The 23602-nt window shown below is 38.0% G+C and overlaps 1 protein-coding gene across 1 annotated transcript in view; it reads right to left on the reverse strand.

Annotated features, from left to right (window-relative positions):
• SYK (spleen associated tyrosine kinase) overlaps nt 1-23602 on the reverse strand; it is a 49853-nt gene that overhangs the window by 16865 nt on the left and 9386 nt on the right. Inside the window, exons 2-7 of the mRNA XM_058828280.1 lie at nt 19864-20072; nt 15300-15753; nt 13657-13817; nt 4614-4752; nt 3107-3188; nt 1998-2044 (exon numbers count right to left, since the gene is read on the reverse strand). Coding sequence (XP_058684263.1) covers nt 1998-2044; nt 3107-3188; nt 4614-4752; nt 13657-13817; nt 15300-15713 — 843 coding nt within the window. The 5' untranslated portion in view covers nt 15714-15753; nt 19864-20072. The remainder of the gene's footprint in view (nt 1-1997; nt 2045-3106; nt 3189-4613; nt 4753-13656; nt 13818-15299; nt 15754-19863; nt 20073-23602) is intronic.

The raw sequence follows: 23602 nt of genomic DNA on the forward strand, positions 1-23602 counted from the left end.
TCAGTGCAGTGCCAAAAACTGGTGAAAGTCTTTCAGCTGAGACCTTGCCAGTGCTGAACAAGCTGGGAACACATTGGTGTTTCCCTTTTACTCCACCAGCATGGTGGCTGCTCATCCTTGTTCCCATTCTGATTCACTGCAGGCATAACATCCTCTGAAAAGCAGTGTCTGCTCACTATTCTGTGATTTATATCTGACTACCAAAAGTGCAATATCTTGCACTAGTTTCTACTGAGCCCTATTCCTCTTTTTTCCCAGGACATTTCTCAAATTCATTAGACTTATTTTGATACCAAATTTAAAAATTCATTATTCCAATTTACATATTTTGGCAATGTTTTTCATAAATAAAAAAACCTGTGCAGAATACTAGAAATATTGGAAACTCCTAAATGTTAATTATCATAGTGTAAATAATATGAAGATAGATTGTACATCTTTCACATAGGATTGTGTTTGTAGTATGTATGGTTGCGATTGTATTCCTTCTCCTCAGGCTGGTTTGCTTTTGTGTAATCTGAATTGTATTTCAGGCATATTAAAAATCTTCATGAGTTACTGGTTTTGCACAAAAGTATTGATGTGCGAGAACCTAGGAATATCAAGTGAAGTCTTTGAGCTCCATAAGCAATAATAGTTATTTAAAATTTTCCATTTCTATGTTTTATATTACAAGAAAGTAATTTAGCAGTCTCATTTTTAAGAAGTCCCAAAGAAAACAAAAATTTCAGATTTCAGTTTTAAGAAGTTAAAAATGTCAAATATATTGAAGCTTAAAACAATGTTTTAGTAGAATATTTGCAAAATATACACTCTTACTTAGCTGTGGTGACTTTCTTTTTAGTTATCATGACAAGTCTTAAGCACTAGCAGTTAAATTTGTACTTATACTGTGAATTTTTCTGTGGAAATTATGAAACTTACATGATATTACCACACTAAATGTGCTTGTCCTATCTCTGCAACCATATGTATACCAGATGATAGACATATGATCTTGTGTGCTTAAACTTCATTGATATCCTCATAAATGACACAGATCCATGTCTCAAGGCAGTATTTTATATTTAATTATTTTAAATTTTAAAAATATTTTTATTTTTAATAATAAAGAATTCATACATTAAAAAAAATATTTTTAATTAAAAAGGGGCTGATTTTGGTTGCTTAATTTCCAATGTTTTAAAAAGTTACCTGATTTCCAAAAGAGAAACTATGAGAGTAGTTCACAGGCCTGGTAGGAGTCAATTTTATTGAAATAGACGTAATTGCTTATTTGAATAATTTTTTTCTATAATGAGAGACTGCATCAAGATAATGACCTAGATGATTAAGTTATGCTGGGAGACTAAAATTAACTACCTATTTCAGATGAAACAGGTACATTGATCAATACAGTATTATGTGATTCTGTGGATGTATCACATCTCAGGTGGCTTCTGTAGTCAATGGCCTTTGAGAACTTAGGTAATTACAATAATAGGTGGACTTGCTTACTCTTCATGGAGTGGATGAAAGAATCAGCCCTAAGGCAGTGCATAAGAAATTAAACCCTTGTTCAAAATCTGCAACTGCGCAGACCAAATATGAAAATAAATTGAACTTCCATTTCTGCTTCAGTCAGCAGATTCTCAAAGTGAACAATGTAAGCAATGTGGTATCTCTCCTCCTAGTGTTGATACAATCGTTATAGAACATGAACACCAATGATGCATCTTGCCTATGTAAAATACTGTTTTTTCACATACATTAAATTTATGTTCACATACATTACATGTGCACAAAATTAAATTATGATTAGCACATCCAAAAAAATGGATGCAATGAAAGCAATACCATGACAGAATATGTTACATTTCTTCTCAATTCACTGTTTACAACCCTAGAAAAATAGACTGACAGATGAAAAAATAACCAAGAATTAGGATTCCCAGAACAGTATGTGACTGCAATCCTACTCAAATGAATGCTATTGCTATACTACCACCTTCACTTACCTTAGGAAGTGTTCCAGAGGAAGGGTGAGTATTAAAACCAAGATTATCTGCAAAAGAATCAAATGTAAAATGATACAGAGAAAGGTGAGATATTAGTGTAAGACCACAGAATTTTACAGAAGGGACCAACTGTCTAGTTTTCAGATCACATTACAGTGCTTCTCTTGGACTATCTTCTTTACTTTTGTCCCATATGCAGCAGACTCTGGTACTTCCAGCCACAGAGACAAAAGGAAATGCAGAGCCTAAATGATTGAAAAGAGCAGGAAAATAATGGTGGAAAAAGCATGTAGTGCTTCAAAAGAATGGAAGAAGTAAAAACTTTGGGGTTAGACTTGATGATCTTGAGTGTCTTTTCCAATCTAAATTGTTCTATGATTATATTCTATTATTCTATATCCTCTCACCATGGCACTGGTATCCAGTTAGAATGACAGAAGGTAGCCTTAGAGAAAGAAAACCAGTTCTGGAAGAGCACAAGTTGGACACAGATTAGTGAGATGCATCCCTTTTCCCTTTTCAGTCAGGGCAAGATGGAGGACAACATCTCTTCAGTGTGACATGACATTAAAGAAGAAACAGGATAGAAAGCACACTGACACTTTTCCTCCATCTCCTCGTCCTCTCCCACATGTTGTCAAGGAATGCCTCTCTGACCCCATTTTCAGTGCTGGGAGGAGCCAGTGGCTTGTTCTGCCCTCCTCCCCTGACATGGGAATTCACCTGTTGGGTGCATACCTCAATGCACCCAGCCTGAATTCCTGCAGCAGCACTGCTGCAGTGCCTGCTTCAGCTTGGAGTAAAAGACCACTGGAGCAGTGCTGGGAAGACCACCTTGTTTGTGCTTGTGGTCCAAGTAACACGCACTACCACTTTGAGCAGCAAAGCACATTTCTGATCCAGCAATAAATTAAACCCAGCAGTAATTTAGATTTGGTAACCTTAAACTACAGGATCTACCTCCATCATGCGCAGTCTGGCAGACATCACCTCATTTGAAAATATGCAAAATCTGCACTCACCTATATGGCAAGTGGAAAAAAAATCACAAAAATTTATCATAATTATCATGTCTTTTAACACATATAAAAATAATAGGAATAACTCACCATTTTCTGAGCCATGTTGTGGACAAGGAATGGTAAGAACTCTTAATAACCCATCTGGTTTGTATGAATAATGCTCAACTAACTAGCAGAAAGAGAGGGGAAGAAAAAAAAGAAATAATGAGAAAAATATATGAAATTATCAAGGTGGTATCATTAAATATATTACCTCTTTAGGAATGTGTGCATATGTACAATAGTCAATATATATTACAAAAATGACCTCAGCATACAGCAGATCTTTACTGCACATGTTCTTTATTTTATTTCTGTTTAGGAGGGGTGCATGTTTCTGAAGTAACCTTGTGGACAGATGTACAACATGATCCAGAAATTGGACTTGTAAGGGTCAGTATTCCACCCCAGGTTCTGCTATTAAACATCTTTGTAACTCTAAGCAAATAACTTACTTGTATGTCCCTGAATTCCCACTCTTTCTCTCTCCTCTCTCTTTCTCCTTTTTTCTTTCTCCTTCTTTTTAATTTTTGGACATAATTACAATGCAAGAATTTCCCTAATATTCAATGCTTTCTTTGGGCCTCAGAACTACAATGGGATGTGCACAGTTAATAAATGTATAGCACCAGTAGCTGTGGCCATTTGTGCTCCTGAATTGTCCTTGCCACATAACTTTTTACAGGTTTGTCACTACAATTTTCCATTTGGGTTTAAAGGAGAAAGTTTGTGAGTGTATGAGTTGCAGACGTTCACAAAAACTATAAGACAGCAGAGCTGCTTTTAAATTTCCAGTGACATCAGGAAAGTAATATATAGGACATTTACAAAAATGCTAAGAATTTATATATGCAAGCAAAGATTCATATTTTAGATCTGTGACTCACTTTATTGATTTTAATAGATTTTTAAGCAAGAGGACATAAGAGATTTCTGCAGGGATTTCAATTCCCTTAGTATTTTCAATTTACACAGTCATTTCACTGATATTCAGCTTTAGTATCAACTATGGCAGAGTCAGCTATGGACTTCTTAATTGCTTAATCTTTTCCAGGGTTCAGACATATTATGGTGGTAAATCTCAGCAAGCCATGCTTATCAGACTTGAAGGTAGAGAATTTCAAAGCTAAAGGCTGCATTTTGTGTGCAACATCTTAAACCACCTTCTTTGTGCTTGCTAGAATTCTGTTGGTTGCTGTCATAAAAGACATAAGCAAAAGACTAAACCAAGCATATCCATTATTGAAAATGGTTACTTGCATATGCAAACAGACTTTCATTCTAGAGAACTGAATAATTAATCACAGTTTTGAACTTGGCCAGGTTGCAGCATCACATTGAAAAATTATCTACACTCACACAGCTTTCCATATTAACAGGTATTTTCTTCATGTACAGTAACCACACAATGTTGGAAACATATGACAAATAACCTGCCAAAATCTGTTGGTTTAAGCCAAAGACTATTGTCACAAGGCAAAATAAAACAACGTTGCCTTGGTCAGTTACATGGAAATGTGATGACAGATATCCCTATGATATAAATTTAACAGACCTGCCACAGTGTGTCAAATCTTTTTCCGTCTGGTATGGAGAGCTTTCCTGTCTTATCTCTGTCAATACGATAGTGCAGTACTTTTCCGTCATTCAGTAGGCACAGGGCATAGGAACCATTGCTGTCCCTTTCTCGGATACTGTAGAAATAAGAAAGATTTTCAGTGTTACCTTTTACCAGGAATGAACATTCTTTTTCAATCACCCCTTCCTTAAAGCTTTTGAATTAAAAACAAAACAAAATCAGCACTGAAACTTTTGAAAATGTTTTGTTAAGCCTTTCATTTATTTCTTAGTGTAAGTAATATTCAGATAAATTGCCTAAAGTTTTTTTTTTTTTCTTCCAAAAAGGCAACAGATGAAAAAAAACAAAACAAAAACAATGACATAAGGCACTTTTAGGCAGCTACAGAACACTGTACACTGCATAAAACACTCTTTGGGCAAATATACATTTTAAAGCTTCTGCAGTACTGGCTTACCTCTCTTGTAACTTTAATTTTTAAAACAAAGAGATGACAGTAAGAACAGAAGATAAAATTCTAAAAGAATGTAATGTGAAAAGGCAAAATGTTTATGTTTGAAATAGCTTGTTGTGTGGGTGGGAATTTAAAGAAAATACTATATTTCAGTCATCATAAATTCTTATAATTTCAGGAAAGACATTAATGTTTTGTTGCAGATTTCACATAAAATTCATATGAAACTTCACATGGTATTGAAGTGTACATATCTCATCTAAACTTTGCCATGGAGAGATCACCAAATGTAATATAAAAACTTTGTCTTAAATTCATAGGTAGGATGATCTCCTTCTTCCAGGAGACCTGTGAGTGCCCTCTGAGATGCCTATAAAGCATGACAGAGTTGTTTTATGTGTGTTCAGGGCTAGCTGGCACCGAGACCAGAGTGTTCTGATGACTGGACCCAGAGTAGACAGCAATTTGTTACTAGGTCCATCATAGCTGGTGCAATGTTTCTGAGTTTAGAAAGAAGACCTTTTCTTTCAGCAGAGTTCTCATGCTCACTTAAAACTGACAGTGTGACAGCAATAGTTAGAATAAAATTTTCAGGCTTTGTTTCTTTTATTTTAATGAAAAGCCTGGATTCTGGAGCACTAAAACATTTAATTTTCTGGCCTGCACAGAAATCTACTTACTCTCCCTCGAATTTTTGAACACCCTTGAAAAAAAATATAGCAGTAAATTTGTACTAAGGTATTAAGAAGCTTAGCTGGTACCTGCTGCTATACCTCAGGAGATTGCAGAGCCAAGTATTAAATTATTCTCCTCAGCTGGCTCTCTCAAGGCTGAAGTAAAACTGTTCTGTCTGAATTACTTATGCACCTTTTTTTTTCAAGCAGAGTGATTCTTGTTGCCTAAGATGTGAACAGGACACTGGCTAAAAGAAAAGGGAAGTAGGGTCAGTTTTTTGTTTTCTGTAACCAAAGTAACTTGTGTAAGTCTCTAAAGCAAATTGAAATACATTGTGGTTTTTTCATGGCATGTAGGTGTTTTTTAGCATACTGATTTCCTGTGCTGACTGACCAGTGAAGAGCAACAGGCTCTGCTAAAATCAAGAGTGACTTTTACTTTGTCTTCTGACCTGCTCTAAGCAAATAAAGCTGAGAAAAACGTTTTCAGAATAGAGGGCATAATTTCTAAAACACAAACAAATGGCATTTCATTATAATCAGGCTTCTGTTCAGAATAAAGCACAAATAAGATTATGAAAATGCAGTGGACTGTTTCTCAGTAACAAATATCCCTCATGTTTCACAGGAAGAAATGGAAGCTCCAATACAATTCAGTTCTACTGAAACTGGTTCTCATTTGCAAGAGAGGCTTTGCAAACATTTCTTGAGAGCACAGGCACCCATGGGAGGGGAGAGAGCTGATTTCTGAAGACCATGGCACAGACCCAACCAGCTCTATCACTCTTCAGTGGATAGATGGATTTAGGTGGAGTTCCAGTTTATAAGATTGTAATTGTATTCCAGAGCTTTTCCTTCCCCTAACCCAACAGCTACACAGCTCTGGAACCATCTGCAGTTCAGTCATGACAACTTCCATCAGACAGCTCTATCACTGTGTATCCTAGAAACACCTCCATCCTAACACACAATTAATCAGGGTCCAGGGGGAGCCTTGTTCCCTTAGGGTTATGGAGCAGCTGGGTTTTAAACTGTAGTCAGCCAACTTCAGCATAAGCTAGACCCCTACAAAAGACAAAATCAGGAGGTACACTACCTGGATCCCCACAAAACATGAAACCAGAAAATACCACCATCTTTCCAAATATGTCTGAAAAGCAGAAGTATTGAGTGCATTGAATTGACAGGCTAAGTCTTAGTCTTGGCAAATAGAACCTTACTGGGTGACATGCCCTGCCCCAAGCCACATTGCACATCATTTCGGTTTTGCAGTCAGTGGTAATGGCTGTCTAGGTTAGGCTAAGCCTCCAGAACTGCAGCTGGGTAACAGTATCCCATTCTATGTCAGCAGTTGCTGTAAAAAATAGAATGAAAGGTAAATGCTTTTCAAACTAAAAGGTTGTAAATTGAAACTTCTTTGAATGAAAATAGAAGTTTCACATGTTCTTGATGGTGCTGCCCTGTACTATCCTTCACATCAGATCTGGGAGCTCTCTCTATATAAGGAACTTTCCTTGTATGAAAAGTAATGGTTTTCAGAATGTTGAGGAAAAAAGACAAAATTCCAAATGCACTCTGCTTTAAAGTGGTCTGAAATGAAACACAATATTTAGTGTTCTTCAATTAAAACTGCTAAAAAAAAAATCTTAACTTTAAAATTTTGGCAAGGAAGGAAGCCAGCAGTGAGGTATCACCTGGTCTTCCATTTCATGCTATTGCAGAGAATCACAAATATACAGAAGAAAAACATAAAGAAAATAAACACCTGTAAATAATCAACACTATCATTTCATCCACTGAGATTAATCAGAAATATGAACAACTTCATTGAGAGCAGATTTGAATACATAGCTATATTAGAAAAGTGTCAAAGTATGTGGATTTTTTATGACATACATTTTTAAAGCAGCAGAATAAGGAATGTAGAAATTAAAACTGTTACCTGATACAATGCAGAGAATATTTAGGTATTGATTTTCTATGTCATGCAAAACAGGCTTGAGTATATTTTGTGGTTCGGGGGAGTGCAACCTAGATAGTAACCAATAACAATTTGGAGCATTATTACAGACAGTGTAAATAGCTATCCATTCCTTCCTTTGGAATTTTAATTTGGAAGCAAAAAGAGCAATGTCCCAATATTTTCTGTTTCCATCTGAAAACCCAAATGATCCCTCTCTTTGTAAAGAAAAATATCCCTGAGGGTCAAAGAAATAAATTGCTATTACAACATGCCTCATTGACTGTGCAGAAAAAACAGAAGTTGCAGCATTCTGCAGTGGAGAATTATGAAGAAAATAAACAAGTAAAATGCTTGCTTTAGGAATGATGTGAAATTATTCTTGCTCCCAAATCCCAAGACATGCTAAATTTTATTCTCGGCATTGCTTTGCCTTCTCAGCAATTACAGCTTTGTTGATGCCAGCGATATTGACATTCCCCACTGCTGATGGAGCTCCAGCCATTCCCTGCTTATCTTGCCCTCATGACCATCTCTCTGGTGATGCTATTAACAACATGGCTACTCATTATCACTTCAAAGATCTGCTGCACATTGCATATGTTCCACGTTTGAGGGTAATAAGAAATGAACTTGGTGCCATCTGTACAAGAATTATAGAAAGGGCAAAACGGATTGACTGCTGTCTTCATTTGCATCATTTCTTCTCCCCTGTTCACAAACACATCCAAAGCTGTTTCAGAAATGTCAGAACACTACAGAATTTAGGAGATATCTCAGCTTCACACTATTGCTATCTGCGATGAAACCCAAAAATTCATCTCCTGGTGAGTCTGCTGCACAGTTACAAAATGCTTTTTTGAGAAGTATTGCATCACATTAATCTATATAGTTTTGTTTTTTGGCAGCAAAATACACCAAACCCCTCTGTAGTAAAACTGCACCTGAAATAGGGGATCTTCTTAGTACAAGTGTCTCAGATCACAGTTTTTCTTCACACCACAGACCCACTCTGCTGCTGAAACACCCAGTGTGGAACCCATCTTGAGAAACCACAGCCCTGCCACAGTGGCCTGCAAGGGAGACCCAACATGTACCTAACTGAAGATCAGTAAACTGCTCCCCCAAAGAGTCCTGAGTATCATCCAACTGCTGTGGAGAGGAAGACAGCACCTTCAGAAACACAGTTCATTGTCTGTGTATTACAATTTATCTTGAAAAATATTTATGGTCATCTAATCCAAGCAACTGCTTGACACTTTCAAGAAGAACTTCATCATTAATTAATATTCCTGAATTAAAGTCACATTTAATAGGATTGTTTTCATTTGCTATGATGTCAGCAATGTCCTGTTCCTTCTATGGATACAAACTTAATACTGAGAGAATTATCTAAAGAGTTCTCTACAAGGTCAGAAAAATTACCTAGCTCAGTATGTGGTCTGGTAGCAGCAAACTCCTAGAAGAAGGTAGCAACATTAGTGTAAATTAGTATTTACTAGTATAGCACTAGCATTAGTGCTACATATACCAGAAACAGAAATTTTTGATCAGACAAGAAAACTCTTACAGACAACTGCACTTCAAACATTATTATTTTGAAATATTTCTACTAGTATTAACTATTGTGATATGTAAGGGACAGTTAGTTTCTAGTTGTCATGGAATGTCATGATGTGGCATATTGCTGTGACTCATTATAATTGTCTAAATTAGATTTGTCCTCTTTAATATTCTCATTATGTACTGAAGACACTCATATGACACCAAAATAGTTTTCTACTTTCCATTTACATAACTGATCATATTTTATATGAACTAAATACATCTATGATGTAAAAAGATTATATAGATGAAACTGCTAGTTTGCAATGCCTTCACTCACAATTTCTCTAATATTGATTTTTTAAGTTTAACAGTATTTCAGAATATTCTTTATCCTCCTCCAACTTTAGAACTTCTGGTTTTTAACACATATGCAAGATCACATGCCTGTATAACTTAAATGGTCATTACTGATGGTAAGATATGACAACCCGTACCACATACCAGATGTGTTTCATATGTGAAACTACAGAGAAAACTGCTGTTTGCTTCTAGCAAAGTTTTAATTTATTTTCCAACTCTTCCACACATGCATACATGAACTCACATAGATATCAACAATATTATAAATATTTAATGAAACATTATTAATAAAAATACTATTACAATATTAATAAAAGTATTGCCAATTTTAATAGATTGATCAATGATCAGCGTTCCCTACCAGGCAAAATGTAATAAACCCCAGAAGTCTTGTCAAGACTTCAATATAGAATGTAAAATAGTGTTAGTCAAGTGGGTCCTCAGACATAAAGTTCTCTATTTTCAGTTTCTTTTCAGATAATTTTAGGGATCTTTTACTTCTATTCCATTATTATTTTTTCCTGCAAAGTTCATGACTAGAGTGGCAATCTTACATTCTTCACAGAAGAGGTAGAAACTACTTCCCATTTCATGTCATTTTATGACACGGTTTCTGAGTTTGGAGGTTGGAAACAAACTCTCTAGCATCCACATACATTACTAACTTTTAAGCCATTAAAAAGACTTTAAAAATGGCTTTGAAATTCCCTGGTAAAACATCCACATTTAGCTCAGAATTTTTCCTTGGATGCATTGTACTGTTATTTTTACAGTGATATTCATGATATCTTGAACTGCAATCAGGAAGCTTTTCTACTATTTCCATATTTAAACCATTAAAAATAATTCTAGACTTGATAATCTTGTGTTGCTGCAAAGCAGTGCTAAAGAAATCTATATGTTAGTTGTATTGTTACACAGACTGCTGTACTGGATTTTGTCTCAAGGTAGGTAGGTGAGAAGGATAGCAAATTTCTGGTATAATGAAGTTTTGGAGACCCTTGTTAAAAATATACAAAAATATTCTAGCCTTCTAATATTTCTTTTTTTCTCCAAAATAAACAATATGGTTTTTGTCACATACAAGTATCCACTTGTGGACTTGTTAAATAGTTTCAGAGTACCTAATCTCTTCAAAAATCTAGCTGCTCTCTTTGTTCCCAGGTTCCATTTCCTACCTCAAACACCACAAAAAAAAAAGCAAACACCTCCTAGAGATTAAATGTTTGAAAGATTTACCTTTCAGTCAGCTATTGGTTATCTCGACCAGTGTTAGAAAAATACTGATTCACAGTCACAACTTCAAAACCTTTAATCCACGGATGTACAGAATATTCTGACAAGCAATGCTGCTGGGTAAGTAAAACTATGTCATGCCTGTGCCTGAAATGTAAAACAATGAACCACTCTCACACTGAACAGTTTTGCTGCTTCTGCTTCAGTTAGCCAGAAATGAGTGGTTTATTTCTCAACACTTGCCGAGCAAGCTCATGTTAGGCAACCCACTGCAGAAAGCAATAAACCCCTCTGAATTAGACAGATCTTCTGTTATTTATGATGAACCTCTAAGTCTGTGAGTGTGAGATGTAGAACAGCTCAGGAATGTAAAATAACAGATTTCAACATATGAACAATACATTATTTCTCTTCTTGCACTGGCTACTGAACAGTGGGGTACATGAAGTTCTCTCCCTGTGTCTTCCCTGAGACCATAGGAGCAAATGGCAGCTGAGTGGTTACTACACTCTAAAATGGCCAGATAGGAAGTCTGATAGCAAGATCACTTAATACATCAGAAAACATCCCACAGATGCAGAAACAGTCTGATCCTTAATAAGAGGGACCCAAGATCAACACACTAGCAGTTCATATTACTTAAGTTCCAGTGGCAGTTCTCATGGTTTAAACAGAGCCTTAAAATTAGCATTTTCTCTTCTATGGGAGAATATGATATCTCCACAATATGAAAGCAGCCACTTGACTTCCATCAAAACTGTGTAAAATATGGATCCACTGACATAACCAGTCCTGTGGAAGAAGGTCTGAATGCTCCCCCACAACTCACTGAGCATGTCACTGCAAACAGCATCACATATGCCTCCCAGGCCATCTTTCAGGAACACAGGAAAATGCTGGGAAAATATTTCCAGTCAAAGCAGTAGGAATGCTTAAAGAAGATTAAAAAGGTACCAGTGTTTATAATAGAGGCTGAAAATGTCAAGTCTCTTAAAAATTTTACTCCCTTACTCCAAAACCTATCCCCGATGTTAAGAATTTCTAAGTAATGGATCCTTTTATTTGAAGAAAAGCTAGTTTCCTTCCCCTAGTCCCCCCTCCCTGACTTGTCCCAAAAAGAAGTATTTTGACCACAGAGAACCCAATGTGTGCCTGAGGCAAACTGGAAAAGCTGCCAGTTTTAATATATGATCAGCATCATGACTCAGCTGATACAAAGGTGGTTTGGCAAAGGTGTTAAAACAGAAAGCAAAAAAGCAATATATTTTTAGGTGTAAAATTGTCATTAAAAGAAAAGATTGCTTTTTGTTCCAACTACTAGACCTTGTGTCTAAAAAGTAGCAGAAGAAACTAACAAACTCACAGGGCAAGAAAAAGGAAAGGCTGTGTGGTGATGCTGGGCTGGTAATCTCTAACAGCAAATAGTTCATCAAATCTTATAAACTCTTACTCAGGGGAAAGAAAGATACGGCTCCACAAATTTTTTGTAACTTTTGTAACAGGTTTTTTTTTTACTACAAGTATAACAAAACCAGTAACAAGTTTATTAGAATGTTTTTTCACACATGGCATCAAAGGCAACTGGATAAATGCCCCTCTGGATGTGACCCCCATCAATAGGGAATATGAGGCTGAAAATAGGCATGGATGGCTACTTGGGTGAGAGTGGCTATGAAGCAAGAAGAATTGAAGGACCAAGGGAAGAAAAGAGAGTTCAAGAAATGAGATGTCACTACAGTCAAAGTGTTTGTGCTTAAGACCTCCCAGGAATTCACTCTACTGGGAACAGGATTTAAAGGAGTTACTGGTCTTAGTCAACTAAGACTGGAATATGGAAATACGCAAGGGTTGCACTCATGTCAGCAACTAGTATGGCACAATTACAGAAAATCAGTGAAGTGAAAGAGTTGGTACTGAAGAAGCATATCCTTCCTGCACTTGTTTGTGGGGTTCCACTATGGACTACCTCTAAAAAAGCCCAAGAAGGCTGAGTGCTAAAGAAAACTACATAGATAGGTAATGAAATTTCCCTCAGAAATTATACAGCTCTAAGTGATCCTTACTTGGCCATGACTCTTAATCTTAATTTTTTCTCCTTATATAAATACTTTCTGGGTGGAGGGGTGGGAGCAACAAGAGACACCTCTGTTAAAATACCAATATTTTTCGAATGAGGACTCTCAAAAAAAAAACCAAACCCTGTGTCTAGTCCTCACAAAATGATGATTGTCAGTCACTATCCCCTAATGACACATATTTGCTCAGAAAACATAAGATCATTAGGCTGGGTAAATTCAGAGGATAAGCAGCAGATACAAAATAGTGCTGTCAAGGTAGATGTGATTCATTCTGTTGCTTAACTACAAAACAAAGCTCCACCCCTGTTCCTGGGAGACTTGACAGATAGAGAGCCCAACAGCTGCTAATATGGGTAGTATGTCTCTAATTGTACCAGTTTAATAAGCCTGTGTATTGGGTGCAGGTGGTCAGGCTTTGACAGTCAGGCTGCAAAGGCCAGGGGATGCTATGGGCTGTCCAGCACTGGTTCCAGCAAGCCCTAGCAGACACCCCTGCAGGTGTTCCAGGCTTTTGTTACAGTTTTCCGTCTTTAGTTAAGTGAGGGACTTGCTTAGGGCAGGAAGCTTCATGTCGTGTAAATTGTGCTGAATTGGGTGCCCTCACTGTGGATGAGCCACATTTTAGGGCACAGTCTCATTTGGGATTTATTCAAAAGAGCATACAGTAACTCTGAAGGCAAGCAGCAATACCACAGAAAAATAAACTCACAGAAATTTTCCATTGTTTCGGGACCCAATGAGGATACGGTGTTCTGACTCCTCCCGAGAGATCCTCCCATGGAACCATGGCATCTTCTCATGGGCTGTAGTGGCAATCAGCTTCTCCAGCTGAGGCTTCTGACTAATGATAGCTTGTTCAAGAGCATGCCCCTAGAGAACAGTGAAAACAGAGTGAAACAGTCAAACTATCTTCTGCAATAATAAGATGACAGGTAGACTCCCAGTCTTTTGGGACTTTGGTTTTGGGACATCCAAAATCTGCATATATTTGTTGTGTGTGAAGGCATGGTTGCCATAAAAATTTTAAACCAGAAACTAACATGGTAATCTGAACATCAGACACAAAACCATGGTTCTCCCTTTACCTCTGAGAAAAATAAGGAAAATTAACCATGGATAAAAGAAGGATAAATAAAACCATGGATATATCAGTATTTAAACTTAAAATAAAGTCATACTATTATGCTAATGAGACATAGCTAAGTAGAGTTAGTGTCAGTCTGAGATTTCAAACATACCTCAAAATTACATATCCTGTGGCAGTGTACTAAAATAAACTCAATGTGCTTTGCACTGTTGCAGCATGTCTATGTCAACGACATCAATGCAAATTTTCCCAGACAGAACAGTCCCCATTATAGAGTAGCTTATTTCGAGTAATATTAACTTAGACATTTCTAACCTTGTCTACTACCTACCACTTCTAAATTGGGCCCAGAATCTGAGGGCAACCCCCACTGGTTTCACCAGTGTTTAACCAGAGTTCATCAACTTCCCTCTAGACTGAGTTCAGACTCATCTGAGAAGACAATGTAAACCTCAGAAGTTACAGAAAATGTTGTATAAGTTTTGGGCTTTCCCAGTTTGGTGGTTGCTCCACATATTTTATAGAACCAAATTCATAGGGTTGCTTGCTAGCACTGAGAGGGATTAGAAACCTAATGTAACTTCATGAATTTGTAAAGGTAATTCATGTCATCTCAAGGTGAAATAATATTCCTTTTGCAGCCTCCCACACTGTTTTCTCTATGTTAAGACTGGCTTCTTCACAGTCATTCTCAGGAAAAAAAATACAACGTCTTGTCCTCCACATGGAAAATTCCTGCTTGATCCCTGCAGCACTGAAGATGTATAGGTAGTGCTCTGCAGTGTAGAAAACTGTTCTGTTGCAGGAACAATTTCTGTTTTGGACATAACCTAAATCAGAGAAATAAGGCCAACTAAGAGACTAGGATGTAAAACAAGTCATCATGTCACCATGCCTCCCTGCATATCAATCCATAAATAAACAGAATTAGAAGCAATGAGACAAACCATTTCTGTATCTTGTTCATTACAAGTACTAATCATCGGTCCAAATCTGATGACATACATTAGTGCAGAGGTAGATAAGATTGTGCTAGCCCAGGACATTGTAGAAATTCTAAGGGTTTAAATTTCAGGGTAACTACACTTATCGCCAAGTTACTGCATGTACTGGGGAGGAAAAAACCGTCACTGTTAAAACTCAAACAGTATGATTTCATTGTGAAAAAATACTACCTAGCAGCAGCAACAGCTGGAAACAAACACAGCGGTCTCTTTTTCTCCTAGCTCAAAGATTAATTTATGGCGAGATCAGTCTGATTTTACCTGCAAATTCCAGGTTTGCTTGACATACTCTCTGATGAGGTTCTCTTTCAAATCTTCAAAGGGTCCTGTTTTGGGTTCAACGCCTGGTGGCCGGTTGAAAGGTTTTCTCAGTAGACAGATAAGGCCATCTGCTTCCCCTGAGTGATAGTTAATGAGTTCAGCAGGACTGGCATGCGACTTGCCTCCTGCAATAGCATATGAGCCACTCAGCTCCCTCTCAATTGTATAGTGGTGAACCTTCTTCCCATGGGCCAAGGATAGGGCAAAGCCCCCCAGGTAATTCCGGCTTTGGCGGAGCAAGTATAGTCCATCACTTGCTCCTCCCTGCATCAGATACTCCTCAGCATCTTCACGGGTGATATTACCAAAGAAGTATGGCAAATGGTTAGCAGGGTTTGATGTGCTGGAAGTCATGTTTTTTTCTTTTCCAAGTAGCAGACCCAGAATACTATATCTGAAAATACAAAGACATAGACATGAACGTCAGTAGAAGAAAGAGGATAAACCAGTAATACGGCAGTTTACCTGCAGCATGTTTGCAGAATCACAGAATGATTTAGGCTGGAATAGACCTCTAACATCATTGATAAACTTGGACCAATCACCACCTTGTCAACAAGACCATGGCACTGAGTGTTGTGTCCACTTGTTTCTTGAACACCTCCGGGGATGGGGACTCAGTAACTTCCCTGGGCAGGGCAGTCCAATGTTTAACAACCCCTTTTGTGAAGAAATTTCTCCTGATGTCCTACCTGAACCCCCCCGGCATAGCTTGAGGCAATTTTGCTAATACATTTGTTGGTGATACATATATTGACAAATAATTATTTTTTTTTCAAATAAAGACCACATTTTCATTTTTATCTTGTTAGAAGTTGTCTTTCTAAATCCCAGCAGCTCTCTTTTCCTGCTTCCTAGCAGCTTGGTTAGAAGTGGACAAAATGATCAGAAGTTCAGTTTTTGCTTCCATTGTTGTGAAGAACATAGGAGTTAAAATATGTGTCCTTCACAATAAAATGGAGCATGATTTTAGGGAAGCAATGAAGCAATCTGTGGAATCAGCATTAAACAGTTCAGGCTATATGGGAACAGGGTTAATAGCACATTTGTCTTGCAGCTGGCCAAAGTGTGCATCCAGGTTACATGAAGAAAAGTGAAGAAGAATTTATGGATAACTATGTATGAACAGAGGGTCCATAATGCAAAGGTGTAAGCAAGGAATGGGAGTCTTAATGTAGGGCCTTTTGGCACACAGCACGTCAGACTGACATGACTGCCAGCTTCCCTGGCAGTCTCGCAGCAGGCAGAGCTGTCTGTGCCTACTGCTTAATTCATATTTGATCTGTCAGTGCTGATTTGCTGTCACGTCTGCTTGTGTCAAAAAACAGTAGAGAAACACCTGTGCTATGCCCTGAATACATAAAGGGTTGATGCGGGAAAGGAAAGAGGGAGAGTAACACAAAGTGAGATCAACAAAGCTCACACTCTAGTATAAAAAACTAGACAGGCCAGTCATGACAAACCACATGCTGTGCAGATCTTCCAGTCTTCTCCTACTATCCCAAATAAGGGAGATATAGAAGTCGCAAAGATATTGCAACCATACAAAATAGAGCTTTGTGCATCATGTTACTTATTACTCTTGTGATCTGTAACTAAAGGTTACTGGTTTAAGTTCCCATTCTAATCTACTAATGTAACTTTTGCTTGTTAATTGCAAAAAATGAAAAGTTGTAACTGAAGACACAGAAGGCAGTCCTCAGTTAGGCATCACCAAACATTTTGCATGCAAAATGACCATTCTGACTCTACGAGGCAAAGCTTTCTTCAAATAGAATAGATTCATTCAGTAACTTAATGCAGGGCCAGGGGAGTGCCATCAGTAATACAATGCCCATTCAGAGGTCAGTTAATAGTATTGTAACCCAGGATCAGGACTGGGGTCAATATTATTTAAGATTTTCACTGCAGTGGTGGACAGTGGGGAAAGCACATTCCCAGCAAGTTCACAAATAATACAAAATTGTGTGGTGGCTAAAACATCACAGGGCTGTGATACCATTCAAGGGAGCCTGGAAACACTAAGGAATTTGAATGAAAGGAATTTAGTGAAGCTCAACAACGGGAAACATCCTGTGGAACAGACTGCCCATTTTGGAGCATCTGCCTTCCTGGCTAGGCAGTGTCTAACACCCTTGTGATGTCACCACGGAAGGAAGGTCTGTGACCTGTTGATGTTTTTCAGCAGTGTCTGTCTGCCCACAGTTTGTCCAGGGCCCTTGCAGGAGCACACACAAGGCATGCAGGCTCCATCAGGACTCTTGGCTTGCTCTACGAGCTTTGGCACACGGGACAGCAGCAGGTTGGGGCACTGCACAAGGGCAGTCCCTGCCGGTGCTTCCCTTCCCCTGCCCAGCTGCACAGTGCTGGGGGTTCCACAGGAGCCTGTCCTGAGGCAGTGGGTGCAAGAGTGCCAGTGCACTGGTAGCAGGGAACACTCACAGAAAGTTCCTCTTTTGTCCCTGACCATCTCCCTGAGCTACTCTCTGCTGAGCTGGTGGTGACTGGGGAAAAGTATGGGGCATTAGCGTTGCAGATATACAAGCTCCTCTCCCAGGCCCTGCTGGCACCTTGCCAGAGCCTACCACATACAACATACATCTCAGCCTGAGTACTTGGGAGGAGTGGAGGAGATCAGGGCTTCCCTCCTGCTCTCCACCTCTGCCATGCCTCCCCTGTCCTTCAGTGGGGTGCAGACATAGAGGCACACACCAGCTGAGCCCCACATCTCTCTGCCCTGTCCCAGGGCAGCAGCTGCTTCTTTTAGGCCTTCAAGGAGAACCATCAGGAGGCTCTTCCATCATCTCCCATCTCCCACAGCCTGCTGATGCCACGCTGACTTTTCCACTCCTAGCACAAGGCATGCCCCATCACTCTGTATGTCTCTCTTGGCAGGACATGGCATCAGGCGCCTAGGAAGGCACAGGGGAGAACAACTCTGCTGCAAGGGACAGTGTCATGGGCCAGACACCTCAGGCAGGGCTGGAATTAGTCTCTTCCTATTTGTGAGATGATGAGAGGAAGAAGCCTTGTGTAGTACTGAGGAGGTTTAGATTGGATGCCAGCAAATATTTCTTCACTGAGGAGGTTATCAAGTACTGGAACAGGCTGCCCAGGGAAGTGTTTACATCACCATCCCTGAAGGGATTTAAAGACCTACAGACTGGTGGTTAGGGACATAGTTTTGTAGTAGATTGGGTAGTCTTAGGTTTACAGTTGGACTTGATAATCTTAAGGATCTTTTCCAACCTAAATATTTCTATGACTCTTTGATTATATTTTTCTGAAAGTCATTACAAATATGGATGTTTCGAATCTTCTAGCTCCTGTTTCCTTCACCCCTGCTTACTTGTTTCCCTCATGCATCCCCATGTAATGTTTTTATTTTTTTTACTCCACTATGCACCACACATACTGCTGCTTAGGAGGTGAGTATACATCATCCAGCTTCTAGCAAAACTGCTGGAAGGTAGGCTCCAAGTCTTCAATACCACTTTCAGGAATGGTGGAAGAAAACATATTTATGACTAGGTTTTTAGCAAGAAAAGAATTTGGATGCATGACTGATCGACACTGGCTCCTCACCAGCAATATACAATTTGGAAAAAAGGACACAATAATCCCATAATGTGTCTCATGCCAAGAACGGTACTGCACTGCAGTGCCTGCTCAAAACACCCCAGTAATACATACTGAACAAGTATCCAACAGAAAAATATTACCACACTCTTCATCTGTAGAAATTTATTTTCATTAATATATTTCATTAAAGTTCATTTTTTTGCCATACTTCTAATTTAAGACTTGCGAAAGATAAAGAACTTTAGAACAAAAAAAACCAGCTAATAAAATAAAAGTTGAGTGGGGACAGGGTTAGAGGGCATAAACACATCATCCCTGACTACAAAAACCTTTATGGCTAATGAAATTTAAATTCACTTTAATTCTGATGTGTTTCAGATCAGGCTACTCCTCAGAGTATTGTTTTGTCTCAGATTAATCTCAGTATTTTCTACACACTCTTCAGGATGATTTGGCCAGAAGCAAGATCTTAAAATGAAGGGGGTGTGTGTGGGGGGGGGTGGGGTGTGGGGGGTGTGTGTGTGTGTGTGTGTTTGTGAAAAATCCACCGGTTGCAATTTAGATGAAATGTCACTGTTGGCACTGGTGAGGGACTGTCTCTTAAATCTTCAGAATGAGAAGGCCTGCTATACAACTACTTTCTAAAATAAGAAGAATATTTCTCAGTTATGGAAAGAACAGCAGAAGGATTCTTATAATCTCTTATATTTCACAGATTATTTATTTACAATTGTTTCAGAAAACAATGGCCTGATTTACTTGCACAAATAGGTTACCATTGGTATATTTCAGGCCAGGTTTCTCTATTCCATTTTCTAATATGTGAAGAATATTTAATGTTTTGCAATGGTAGGAAATGTTTGGACTGATACAGCATCTCTCTGGCATTCACAGAGGCAAATAATCACAAAAAACTTCTTACCGATTTCGGAAGAATATCTGAATTTGAGATGGCTGTTCTCTTTGGTTGGAATTTCAAAATCTTGCCTTCTTTTAGGGAATGTAGTACCCTTCTAGGATCAGTAATGGAGTAGAAGAAAATGCTTGAATTCGTTTTTCTCCTCCTCTAAGTTCTTCCAGGTGCACAGACAGTGCAGCAGTTTTCAAGCCAGTGCAGTCAAAAATGTGAAGCTGTAAAATGGAGATTAAGCCCCATAGGGTTGAGTGTAAGGCTTCACCCTTGAGAGTGCTGTAGGAAGTGCAGCTGGCTACCCAAGAGAGGCGCTTGAGCATAACAGCAAAAGACGGTCTTAGGTGCAGCTCTTCCCTTAGTCTTTAAATTTGACTTTTAAGGAAGCTACAAATGCATGCAAATATCAGACTTATCCTACATGAAAGAAAAAAATATTACGCAAATACATAAGAAAATTAGGCACCCACTTCCCCTCAGGCAGCTTCCTCATCAACCCAGCAGGGTACTCCTGACATAGCACAAGAGTTTAGTATCTCATGCATTTCATGCATACTAGGAAGCAAAACATTCTCTCAGCACAGATGAGCAAAACTAAGGAAAATTCACCTAGAAGGTGTTAGAAAAAATCTGTGCTAACCATACTGCTACACCTAGCTTAATTCTATTTCATCTCATATGTAGACAAGGATGAAGGGATAATAATTGCTATGTTGAAAAGTTTGCCTAGCGAAGAGTATAATATTACTGAGGCAGTGATCTCCATTCCAACATAAAAAAAATAAAAATAGGAATACGGATCTTTCTAGAAAGACCAGACTGTAGTGTGGCAGGAGACAAGCATTTCTGATTGATCAGTTTACTCCTTCACGTAAAATGGAAAAATGACTGAAATGTGACAGAAGATCAAGACTCTGTAGTGGTGAAACAGTGCTACCAAAAAATGTTCCTTATTTGACAAGTTATTTTTTTACCTTTTCTTGTTTTTCAAGGTAGTATTCTGTGAGCAAGGTATGAAAGTAAAGAAGCATGACTTAAAGCAAATGTCTTGCACGCATTCTTGTGTATAAGGCTCATTAGACAGTGCTGAATGATGAAAATATGCTTACTGAAACAATTTGTCCCAGGACAGAGTGATATTTTAAGCACCTGTGGAACTTCAAATTATACACAGGAAAACATTAATTACAAGAGAATGTGCATTTTTCTGAAGCTCCTAATTAATTAGGATTATTGGAATCAAGATGTGTGCCTCTGAGAAAAGCAGTAGAAGTTTTTTTAAGATTCATCTCTACATTTTCAACTTATGTAATATACCTGAAAGCTAAAAGAAATTCAGCATGCATAGAATTGGAAATACACATTTGATGGTGACTCGATGTACTATATTAAATATTTTGGTAGTTTCAGGGCTTAAGGAGAACCTCAAAGGTATACTCCAAACTGATGTACACTTTGACATAATTAGCATTGAAGTATTATAAATCCATTACTACTACCTCACTTTCAAAGAAACTAAATTTGAAGAAGTTTAACATAGAAAATGGATTTGAATTCCTATTCTATTCTCATTTTTGCATCCTTAAAATCACCTTGCAATGTGAGTAGGCAGCTGAATGGTGGTCTTAATTTGATCATCAGATTACCTCTAAATGTCTCCTTTACCTTTTTGCATAAACATGAAGACTTAATTTCTATCCACACCTTAGGAGAGGAGTTCTTATGAGCAAATTATGCAGAAACAAAGGAAGATCACAGCAAGTGTCTAAAAGGAAGTCATTAGGGCAGGAAGTGAAGCAGAATATAATTTTATCAAGTAATTCAAACAAACTAGAATTTGATCAGGACACTAGAGTGAACTTACTGACCTACTGAACAACATTTGAAATCCTGTGTAATTCAGCTGGTAATACTGGTGATTTTGCAACTTTTGTAGACATCTTCAAACAATGTCCTATTCATCACACTGAAGGGGATGTACTGTAGTACTGCCTAAAAGGGAAAAGTGACACATTTCTTTGAGCTGCTGACCTTCCTCAGGGGAGTGTCCTTGTTGAGCACTGTGTCTCAGTCTGCACCTACTGTGTCTCAATTCAGATTACAGCCCTACAGCAACATTTCCATCACTTATGCTTGGGCCTCCTCCATGTGTTTTCTCCAGCTTTTCCATGAAAAGTTTTCCTCATACAATCAAACACTCATCTCTGAATTCTGTAACCTTTTACTGACAATCTAAGCTATGCTGCTTTGTTTTTCACTCTGTACTTCAGACTCTTAAAATATGCCTTCTTCATCTCTAAAGACTTTGTTGTTATTCCACACATGCTCCTGGCCAGTGCTGACAGATACACAAAGCATGTGGTAGTTTTTAGCAAGTTTCATTTTTATTATTTCTTCAACACTGTGTTCTTTCCTTAGCACTTCTATATAGTAAAAAAACTTGTCTCTGGTGTCAAGTTCCATATTTTACTTTAACAGTTTCAGAAGCATTTCCTTTCTTTCAGATATTTTTGATTTTTTGTGATGCTTTCAGGGTGACTGGTGTTTCTGCCAAGGTTTTTTAAACACTGAGATGTACTCTTTACCAGAAACATAGCTTAATTAAAATCTCTCTGGGAAAAATTGGGAATATGGTAGTTTTGTCCCAGAAGAGCTTTCTGATGGGGAATTCAAAACCTGTATCTAACAATATGATCAGTGAGTTTTGGGATTGCCCAGTCTATAACAGGTTCATGTTTTATCATTATTATGATAGTTAGTGGCCTAGCTAGCATCTTTCTCAGCTTAAGAGGAAACAGTTTATGCCCTCATTCATGTAAATCCTTAGCATTTTGGCCATATCAAAACAAAAAATTGCCTACTAAACAGGCGGTATAGGTATTTCATCTACTAGATTTAGGGAAAACATCTTTATCTCCATTCCTGTATCAAGGAGCCATTCATAAAATGAACTGGAGTATCACAAACACACCTAAAATCATCATTAATTTCAAAAAACTGTGATTTAAAAAATATAGTCCTACAGATTAACTTTCTGGAGTCATCTTAATCAATACTGAGGACAGATAGGTAGATGTGTTTTTCTCCACTGAAACATGCCAGAAATGCCCTCATTTACTCTAAACTGCATCTGACATTCTGATACCATCAGACTACTCCAGGCACTCCAGCTATTGAAATATTTCCTGAGGAAAATCTACTGGACCTGTCAACACAATTACTGCCCTATTATAAGGCAAACAGATGCTTAGAAAAAGTACCACAGCATTCATGTTCTGTTCAGGGCTTTTCTATAAAAGCTTCTGTACTGAGCTCATGGAGGAACGTTCATAATTAAAAAAGCATTCTTCACTGATGCTAAGACTCTATTGTCCCTCTTATACAGCACCTTTCTTTTGGGACTCTCATGTCTTTGGCAATCTTTCACATAGTTTTCTTCTAATAAGGTTTTTTCTGCTTTCATCTTTTAAAAAGCTCAGAACACTACTGTGAAAGAAAAAAAAAGCCAGGTGTTTATGGATTACAATAATTCTTTCCCTGAAAGCAAAAATCCTATGATTTTCACACATATTAACAATAGAAACAAAAACCCAAAAAACCCAAAACCAAAAGAATTTTTTTTCTCCTTTTACAATAAGAAAAACCAAAATCACTTACACAAAAATATGCACATTATCTTCAACATCATTACCATGTAATCATCCCCTTACCTCCTTTTCCACTCTTACACTGTCACAAATGCAAACACTGC

The sequence above is a fragment of the Poecile atricapillus genome, chromosome Z (genome assembly GCF_030490865.1).
Source record: "Poecile atricapillus isolate bPoeAtr1 chromosome Z, bPoeAtr1.hap1, whole genome shotgun sequence".
Taxonomy (NCBI): domain Eukaryota; kingdom Metazoa; phylum Chordata; class Aves; order Passeriformes; family Paridae; genus Poecile; species Poecile atricapillus.